Raw genomic sequence first — 10,582 nt, 5'->3', positions numbered from 1 at the left:
GGAATAATAATCATTTATTGATTGAGAGAGGGAAAGATTCACTTCAATTAAACATTAGATATAAAAAAAATAAAATCTAAAAATATAAATATAGAGGATACACGAAAATATAAAATAAACCTAAAAAAAATGTATAAATACAGAATAATAATAAATAAATTATAAATAAAACCCAATGTAGGTTGTGATCAGCCCTCCGGGGGGGGGGGGAGGGAAGTCCTCCATATATTGCCCCTCCCTCAGGTGGTGAGTATTTACTTTAGATGTGAAAGCTGTAATGTGATTGGTTGGTTGCTGGTCACGTGACTTCCTCTGATTATTATAGGACAGAAGGCGCTCATTCTATAGAAGGTGACATGTCAGCCCGCTCTGTAGAATTGTCTCCGGACATCTGGAAAACGTACAATAAAGTTGTTCCGTACAAAGTCCTCCTCCTCCAATCGGCGCCCAGCGTTCTGCGCATGCGCCCTCCCCTCGCCAATCCCAAGATGGCGGCTCCCTGTCGGTGGCTCCGAGTCTCCTCCGCCTGGCTGTCCGTCCGCCGGCGCCTGTCCTCCCCGCCCAGCTCTGCCGCCATCCGCAGCACCTTCCTCCGGTACTTCGAGGAGAGAAACGGACACCGGCACGTCCCGTCCTCCGCCGTCCGCCCCCGGGGGGACCCCACGCTGCTATTCGTCAACGCGGGGATGAACCAGGTGACGTCATATGACAGAGGGGCGGGCCCGGGAGGGTTGGCATGGTGAAGGAAGCTGCAGGGCGGGGCTGTAAAAGATTGACAGCTGAGAGGGACCAATGAAAAGATCGGAGGTCCCTGAGGACTAGGGAGGGGGCGGGGTTATGCATTTATTATAATGAGGATTATTATCATTCTATATCATATTTATGTGTCACAAGTGACTCAAACCAAGAAGTGTAGACCGGGGTGACCCCAAACCAGGAAGTGTGTAGACCGGGGTGACCCCAAACCAGGAAGTGTGTAGACCGGGGTGACCCCAAACCAGGAAGTGTGTAGACCGGGGTGACCCCAAACCAGGAAGTGTGTAGACCGGGGTGACCCCAAACCAGGAAGTGTGTAGACCGGGGTGACCCCAAACCAGGAAGTGTGTAGACCGGGGTGACCCCAAACCAGGAAGTGTGTAGACCGGGGTGACCCCAAACCAGGAAGTGTGTAGACCGGGGTGACCCCAAACCAGGAAGTGTGTAGACCGGGGTGACCCCAAACCAGGAAGTGTGTAGACCGGGGTGACCCCAAACCAGGAAGTGTGTAGACCGAGGTGACCCCGAACAAGGAAGTGTGTAGACCGGGGTGACCCCAAACCAGGAAGTGTGTACACCGAGGTGACCCCGAACAAGGAAGTGTGTACACCGGGGTGACCCCAAACCAGGAAGTGTGTACACCGAGGTGACCCCGAACAAGGAAGTGTGTACACCGGGGTGACCCCAAACCAGGAAGTGTGTACACCGAGGTGACCCCGAACAAGGAAGTGTGTACACCGGGGTGACCCCAAACAAGGAAGTGTGTACACCGGGGTGACCCCAAACCAGGAAGTGTGTACACCGGGGTGACCCCAAACCAGGAAGTGTGTACACCGGGGTGACCCCAAACCAGGAAGTGTGTACACCGGGGTGACCCCAAACCAGGAAGTGTGTACACCGGGGTGACCCCGAACCAGGAAGTGTGTACACCGGGGTGACCCCGAACCAGGAAGTGTGTACACCGGGGTGACCCCGAACCAGGAAGTGTGTACACCGGGGTGACCCCAAACCAGGAAGTGTGTACACCGGGGTGACCCCAAACCAGGAAGTGTGTACACCGGGGTGACCCCAAACCAGGAAGTGTGTACACCGGGGTGACCCCAAACCAGGAAGTGTGTACACCGGGGTGACCCCAAACCAGGAAGTGTGTACACCGGGGTGACCCCAAACCAGGAAGTGTGTACACCGGGGTGACCCCAAACCAGGAAGTGTGTACACCGGGGTGACCCCAAACCAGGAAGTGTGTACACCGGGGTGACCCCGAACCAGGAAGTGTGTACACCGGGGTGACCCCGAACCAGGAAGTGTGTACACCGGGGTGACCCCGAACCAGGAAGTGTGTACACCGGGGGTAACCCCGAACCAGGAAGTGTGTACATCGGGGTGACCCCGAGTATTGGCAGGGGGAGAGAGAAACTGGCGTCATGACATGACGCCGGTTTGTTACAAGTGATCGCTCTGTCATTGACGGAGCGATCACGTGGTAAATGGCTGCCGGGTGTACCAAGATGGCCGCCGCTCCAGAGCTAGGCCAAAGCCACGGCCTTTCCTATGGCCGAGGCCACAGAGCGCTCCGCGGATCGCGGGTGTTCCTCCGTACGCATCAATGACGATCCGTTGCACCCCTATGTGTGATTGGTGGGGGGCAAATTCCTCCAACAGTTCTCCCTGCTGATTTGGACAGTCCGCCCCACCCGGAATGCAAAAGTCTGGGGTGGGGGTTCGTCCCGAAGTATTACCTGTGTACCGGTGTTTCAATAAACAGTTCTTGGTGGTCAGCAACCAAATCGAGTACTGCCTAGTTTGTGGTTGCATGCGGTAGGGAAGATCTGATATCAGACTGGGAGGAAGCGGTATATGATGGAAGCACTCAAGCGGAGTGTAGGGACGTTTCGTTACGCACAGCGGGTAGGGGGGTTGTGTAAGTGTTCCCCGGTGCCATCATCAACAGACACCAGGGAGGGAGGGCAGACAGATGGGTGGTGATGCAGTAGGTCAGACCTTGATCTTCCCGGGAGTATTTCAGCAGATTTAATTTGGTCTGTTAAGCTACACCATGTACTCTGGTTCTGCCATGACACCTGCTATAATTTTGGCAGAAGGCCACAAGGTGGTTACTATGGTTGCCACCTCATCCCTTTAAACCCAAACACATATTAATTACACAGGTTCTGTGGCTGATTAAGGTGGTAATTAAACTCACTTGATGCCTTATCTGCATTTAATTACCCTCAGAACCTGTGTAATTCAAAGGTGTTCGGGTTTAAAGGGATGAGGTGGCAACTCTAGTGGTTACCCTTAGGAGAATGTCCTCTCTTTGGATATTGGTTGCTGTGGGTGTTTACAAGGGTGAATATGCTTTGTGTTCCTGTCCACCATTAATGTGGTCATTTTTGGAGGCAGAGGAATCTGCAGAGCTGGGGCTGGCAATCTCCGAGATCAGCAGAAGCTGCAACCTGCTAACTCCTTCCTACACTTAGGTCATGCTTACTCCATTTCTACCATCAATTCCACTCTCCTTGTTTTCACTAATCGCCCGCCGAAATCGGGACTGACATAATAATATTTTTCAATATTATTATTAGTCTGGGGTCACCTACGAAAGCAGTGTATGTATCCACACAGATAGAACCGAGGCCTTCACGCAATCACCTCGAAATGTTTCCAGGCAGATACTGATTGTCCAAGAACAGGATGGGAGGTTCGCTAGTCATGGCACCCCCCCCCCCCAGACCTTCATACATCATCCCATCCATGGTTGATCCTTCTAGTCACACGGCTGAAGGTGTGAATTGTTGTCAGATCTTAGGGGTTGAGATGTGTAACTGGCAGTAAATGTTGATGGACAGATGGTGTTGAAGGCGGCTCACTCTTATTCCGAGATGGTGGTTCCAGTGTGACATAGCCACTTTCACATCTTCTGGAAACCATTTGTCCTCTCTGTCCAAAATGTGACCTCATAATATCTACAAGGTCAGGAAAAACTGGACCATTGGAGTAACAGCGTCGTCCCGAATGTAGCTGGAGTGTCTGAGAAACTCAGAATATTAAACCAACATCTCATCCCTGTGTCCTTCAAACCCAGCAAAACACTGAGACAGAAGCCTGAACATCCAGAAGTGCTTTATTAAACCAAAAAAACATGAACATCCAGAAGACCTGACACAAGTGTGGAAGACACAGGATGTCTTTGACCCCCACCTCTATTCATGGATGGTTGTTCCAATGTGACATAGATGGCCACTTTCATGTCTAATGGAAACCAGCTGTACTCTTTATCCAAAATGTGACTTCAACATCTACAAGATCAGGAAAAACTCTGGACCATTGAACAAAGGAAAGAAGCAGAACACAAGGGGTAACGGAGTCGTCCTGAATAGCTGGAGTGTTGGAAAAACTCAGAAGGATTTTCAACAAACATCTCATCCCTGTGTCTATCAAGCCCAGCGATACTGAAGCTTTAACATCCTAAAGACCAACACAAGGGAAGTAACAAGCTATATGCAGTGCAGTGAGGAACACAAAGATCTCCACATTAGGTATTTAACCTCACAACACATAGCCTGACATAGAGTGAATTCTACAGATCAGCAGTCTTCATACATCATAACATCAAACATCACAAGGAAAAAGGACATAAAGTACTTTTGAGGACAGTGAGGTCATATTACGGTCAGAGAGGACCACTGGTTTACAAGAGGCATGGAAGAGGCCATCTACATCACACTGGAGCAACCATCCATGCAGGGCTGGTGCAAGGATTTTTGACACCCTAGGCGAAACCTAATTTTGCTGCCCCCCTCTGCCCCTAATTTTGCTGCTCCATCCCTGACTCCACCCCCTTTGCTCTGCCCATGTATACCCCACTTTTTTAATGAAGCACCCATCAAATGCAGCCCACCGGCGATCATCAAATGCAGCCTTATCCAGCACCCATCAGTTGCAGCCTCATCCGGCGCCCATCAATTGCAGCCTCATCCGGCGCCCATCAGTTGCAGCCTCATCCGGCGTCCATCAGTTGCAGCTTCATCCGGCGTCCATCAGTGGCAGCCTCATCCGGCGTCCATCAGTTGCAGCCTCATCCGGCGTCCATCAGTTGCAGCCTCATCCGGCGTCCATCAGTTGCAGCCTCATCCGGCGTCCATCAGTTGCAGCCTCATCCGGCGTCCATCAGTTGCAGCCTCATCCGGCGTCCATCAGTTGCAGCCTCATCCGGCGTCCATCAGTTGCAACCTCATCCGGCGCCCATCAGTTGCAACCTTATCCGGCGCCCATCAGTTGCAACCTCATCCGGCGCCCATCAGTTGCAGCCTCATCCGGCGCCCATCAGTTGCAGCCTCATCCGGCGCCCATCAGTTGCAGCCTCATCCGGCGCCCATCAGTTGCAGCCCATCAATGTAGCCAGCCAGTGCCCATCAATGAATGTTTGCTTGCTTCCATTCATTCGGGAGTCATGACACAGACACAGCCCTCCGCCGTCGCTGTGCCTCTGACACCATGTGCAAACGGAGCGGCGGCTGCCTGCTTAGTTGCTTGCTGCAGAGAGAAGAGAGTAGGAACACCAGTGGCCTGGCGTCCTAGGCAGTAGTGCACCCTAGGCAGCTGCCTAGTTTGCTTAGTGGTAGCACCGGCCCTGCATCCATGAATAGAGGTGGGGGTCAAAGGCATCCCATGTCTTCCACCTTTTGTGTTGGGTCTTCTGGATCTCCAAGCTTCTGTCTCAGTGTATTTCTGGGCTTGAGAAACACAGGGATCAGATGTTTGCTAAAGATCCTTCTGAGTTCTCCCGACACTCCAGCTACATATAAGATGGCTATATTACTCCGTGTTTCCATGTTTTTCTTGACCTTGTGGATGTTTATGAAGTGAACATTTCTGGACAGAGAGGACAATGCCCCAACATAGGAGGGTCAATTCTAGAGCTCAAGACTCTGCAGTCTTCCTACATGTTAAAGAAAAAGGATATACTGTACTTTTGAGGCCACTGAGGTCTCAGTTTTGGTCGGAGAGGACAACTGATTTACATGAATCATGAAAAAGGCCATCTACATCAAACTGGAAGCGCCATCATTGAATTGAGGCAGGGGCTTTCTACACCATCTGTCACCATATGCAATGCCATTATAACAGTTTACACATTCAGCCATGTGATATGAACGATTAACACCTATGCCGACATACTGACACCAAAGATGGGATGATGTACTGTAACTAGAACAAGGTGGCTCCACATTTCTCACACCTCCCTCCTGTTTTTGGACCATCAACATCTACACCTTCCATTTTGATTCCATAATAATGGGATCGTCATTGGAATAAATAATGAAGGGACCATGACCAGGGTATAGATAGAGGTAATGGAAAAAAGCTTGGAGAAGCTACAAAAGGTCTTCAACATTCCAGAACAAGTCCAGGTGGTGGTATGCACTGTATAGTTACTGCATATTCTTGTCTGTTTTTATGACTCAGGGGGTTGGTTACATCCATGGTAATGTGGTATACTCTTTCAGTTTAAGCCGGTCTTCCTGGGCACGGCGGACCCTCGCAGTGAGATGGCGCAATACCGCAGGGTGGTGAACAGCCAGAAGTGTGTGCGGGCTGGTGGGAAGCACAACGACCTGGAGGATGTGGGCCGAGACGTCTACCATCACACCTTCTTCGAGATGCTGGGGAACTGGTCATTTGGTGATTACTTCAAGGTATGAAGATAAGTTGTGGGCACTTTGGAGCGTTGTCCTCCATGTATTATCTATGAAGGGTTCACAGCTTTTCAGCAGCACCTAACCACCCCAGATTGAGGAAGACCCACCCACACATTGCTGTAGAGCACTGACCACCCCAAATTGAGGAAGAAGACCCACCCACAGAGCTTGTCTCTAACCAGACATTGCTGTAGACATTGCCCCAGATGCAGGAAGGAGATTCACCACAAAGATTTAATCTCTCACCAGACATTGCTGTAGAGCACCGACCACCCCAGATTTAGCAAGGAGATTCACCCACAGAGATTCCGTCTCTCACCAGACATTTCTTTAGAGCACTGACCACACCAGATTGAGGAAAGAGACCTACCCAACCACAGAGATTCAGTCTCTCAGCAGACATTGTTGTAGAGCACCAACCATCCCAAATTGAGGAGGGAGACCCACCCACAGAGCTTTAGTCTCTCCCCAGACATTACTGTAGTGCACCGACCACCCCAGATTCAGAAAAGAGACCCACTCACAGAGCTTCAGTCTCTCACCAGACATTTCTGTAGGTCACCGACCACCCCAGATTGAGGAAGGAGACCCACCCACAGAGCTTCAGTCCCTCACCAGACATTGCTGTAGAGCACCGACCACCCCAGATTCAGGAAGGAGTCCCAACCACAGAGATTGTCTCTTAGACAATAAGTACATGGCCCTCACCAAAATTTCCCAGAGGAAGCATCTGATCAAGGGGCCCCATCTGTCCTCATTTTGTGGATTTGCCATCTTGTTGGGTTTTTTCTGCTGTAGTCCTTCAAGTTTCCTCTCCATTATCAAACCCCCGCCTGGACTCATATGGCACGTTCCCTCTAACCCCTCAAGGTGATTCCACCCTCAGATCCGCCATTGCTGGGAGATGGAGTCTCCTGAGACTATAGAATGGGAGAGTCCCAGGAGACAACAAATGAGCCCCCTTACAATGTCTGAGGGTTTTATTGAGTCATGTGACCTGATGTCTGGTTATTTATCAGGTAGGCCGTACCTAAAATATCATCCATTATGTGTCTGTATTCTCCATATCAGAGGACCGGTATTGTTCCATCACTCCTCTCTCCATCCTCAGGAGGAAGCGTGCCGCATGGCGTGGGAACTGCTAACTCAGGAGTACCAGATCCCGGCTGATCGCCTCTATGTGACGTATTTTGGTGGAGATCCGGGGTTAGGCCTCTCCGCTGATGAGGAGACCAGAGAGATCTGGCTCAGCCTGGGGTAAGTACAGAACATGCGGGGACTCAATGTGCAGTACAGGCCACATACAGGGACACTGTCTACACTGGGTCTTCCTGCATTCAGAGACAAGGGCTGGGGCAGTGAGCTGTGAGATTAGGCATCCGTGGTATCCCTACATGAGTACAGAAGATAAGGTGGGGCTAAGATTGACAGAATTATTACTTACCACTCCTTGATGGTGTATGTACAGTATATATTTGAGTGTACCTGGGACTGTATGAAGACTTGTGTCATGGAGGCACTCTGAGGTCATAGGGGGACACAGAATGCTCGGGGTGCTCTGGAGTCAGAGGGTCACTAGATGATGTAGGGTGCTCTGTATCACCCTATTACCCCAGGATTGCTCAGGGTGCTCTGAAGTCTTGGGGTCACTAGATGATGTAGGGTAGGCCCGTACTGGCCATAGGGCACACCGGGCATGGGCCACTTGTCCTGGTAGGGCCTGTGACGGGAATCACTTTGGGTGGGGGGGGGGGTTTGTACAACTCTGCCTACCTTGGAGAGCTCTGGAAAGTCTGTGTCCAGCTCCCCGGCCCCTCCTATGTGTAATTCGCCCTGTGTCCATTAGGGGCACCAGGTGACCGAGTACCCCACTGTGATCTGTGCTAGTCGGACTCACTGTGCAGCCGCACTGGAATGTTGTGTATATATGTATATATTGTGTGTTGTCTCATGCTGTTGTGGACTCTTTGCTGGGATCGTTTGGGGTGTGGTTGTATTCTATTGTTATGTCTGTCTGCTCTGGAAGAAAAGTATATTATGGGATGTGTGTCTCTATGGGGGGTGCCTCCAACAGCTCTCCCTGCTGATAAGACTGTTTATTGATGAGAAGTTTGAATACACCTGACCTGTGTGTCTATTGTGGTTGGACAGTTTACCCCACCCTGAAGGCAAAGGAGGGGGGGGGGGTGTCTCTGAGTTATTTATCTGTTGTAACATGTGCTTGAATAAAAAAGAGTTTTGATGTTTTTCACCCTACACTGAGTTACGGCTGGTGACTGGGTAGGCTAAAGGGTCTTGGATTATTTGGTACCAGACAGAGGAAGCATTTACGGCGGACATAGTCCTGTTGAGGACAAGGGTTTGTCACAGGGCCCAATGCAGATGGGCTGCTCCTTGAGCCCGCGCCGCTCACCTGGCCCCTCCGCTGCTGGCAGTTCAGTTTGGCCGTTAGACCGGCGGGTGGAATCTACAGGTCAGGTGACCTGTGACCATGAGGGGGGAGGGGATCTGAAAGAAGACGCCAGACCATAGGGAAATGTAGGGTAATACAGGATACTCGGGGTGCTCTGGAGTCTCGGGGTCACTAGATGATGTAGGGTGTTCTGGGGGGTAATGGGGTGCTCTGTAGTCACAGGGGTAACACTGGATGCTCTGAGGTCACATTGGATGACACGGGTCACTCTGGTGTTATGGGGTGACACAATGGTTACTGGAGCACAGGGGGGTTCAGATTAAGCGTAGAGATGTGTTAATTGCACTCCAAGCCATGTGTCGCAATTTAAAGTCCCCAGCAGTTGAGAGGACTTTCTCTTGATTGGCTGCAATCCTGGCACTGTGGGTAGAGCCCAGACAGGATAAGAGGATAGGTCAGTTTACTCTGTACATACCTGTGTATGTTCTTACAACCCGTTATCTGTTCTCCTGTCACCCTTAGTATTCCGCCATCACGCCTGCTGCCGTTCGGTCTGAAGGATAACTTCTGGGAAATGGGGGAAACGGGCCCCTGTGGCCCCTGTACGGAGATTCACTACGATCATGTGGGTGGCCGGAACGCCTCGGCTCTGGTGAACCAGGACAGTCCGGACGTTGTGGAGATCTGGAATCTGGTCTTCATGCAGTATAACAGGTCAGTAGTGACAGCCTGATGTCTGGACAGGAGGTCAACACTGGGTGACCAGAGACTGATCTTACTGGGGATGTCACCAATAACGAGAGAGCCCAAAGTATGTCGTCACCTCACCATGGCAACCACTATATGGCCCAAAGTATGGGGTCATCTGACCATCATACCCATTATAAAGGCTGAAAGTGTGGGGTCATCTGACCATCAAACCCGTTATATAGCTGAAAGTATGGGGTCATCTGACCATCAAACCCGTTATATAGCTGAAAGTGTGGAGTCATCTGACCATCAAACCCATTATATGGCTTGAATGATTGGGTAACCTGACCATCATGCCCATTATATGGCCTAAAGTATGTAGTCACCTGACCACCATACCTATTATATGGCTCAGAATATTTGGTCAGCTGACCATCCTGCCGACTATATTGTGCTCTTCCAAACTTTTGGTAACAGTTTGGTGTACAAAGCCAGCTCCATAAAGACATGGTGTTATCAGTTTGGTGTGGAGGAACTCGAGTGTCCTGTACAGAGCCCTGACCTCATCCTTACTGGCCATCTTTGGGGTGAATTGGGACACCAATTGTAAGCCAGGTATTTTTTTGGTGCCCAACATGAGGCTCAACAGGTCTTCTCATACAACATAAAACACAAACATGGGCAGAAATTCCCACAGACACCCCCCAAAATCTTGTGGAAAGTCTTCCCAAAGGATGTTATAGCCACAAAGAGGACAACTCCATATTAATGGCCATGAGGGGAGGGGGCAACTCCATATTAATGGCCATGAGGGGAGGGGACAACTCCATATTAATGGCCATGAGGGGAGGGGGCAACTCCATATTAATGGCCATGAGGGGAGGGGGCAACTCCATAATAATGGCCATGAGGGGAGGGGGCAACTCCATAATAATGGCCATGAGGGGAGGGGGCAACTCCATAATAATGGCCATGAGGGGAGGGGGCAACTCCATAATAATGGCCATGAGGGGAGGGGGCA

The 10,582-nt window shown here is 50.7% G+C and overlaps 1 protein-coding gene across 1 annotated transcript in view; it reads left to right on the top strand.

The window, feature by feature from the left end:
• Window positions 1-337: 337 nt before the first annotated feature.
• AARS2 (alanyl-tRNA synthetase 2, mitochondrial) overlaps window positions 338-10,582 on the top strand; it is a 45,471-nt gene continuing 35,226 nt past the window's right edge. The window contains exons 1-4 of the mRNA XM_073623235.1: window positions 338-695; window positions 6,267-6,455; window positions 7,570-7,715; window positions 9,394-9,585. Of these exons, the coding sequence (XP_073479336.1) occupies window positions 357-695; window positions 6,267-6,455; window positions 7,570-7,715; window positions 9,394-9,585 (866 nt within the window). The 5' untranslated portion in view covers window positions 338-356. The remainder of the gene's footprint in view (window positions 696-6,266; window positions 6,456-7,569; window positions 7,716-9,393; window positions 9,586-10,582) is intronic.

Source organism: Aquarana catesbeiana, linkage group LG03, assembly GCF_042186555.1.
Source record: "Aquarana catesbeiana isolate 2022-GZ linkage group LG03, ASM4218655v1, whole genome shotgun sequence".
Taxonomy (NCBI): Eukaryota; Metazoa; Chordata; class Amphibia; order Anura; family Ranidae; genus Aquarana; species Aquarana catesbeiana.
Note: the sequence above shows the minus strand (reverse complement) of the source record. Positions and strands in the feature narration are given on the sequence as shown.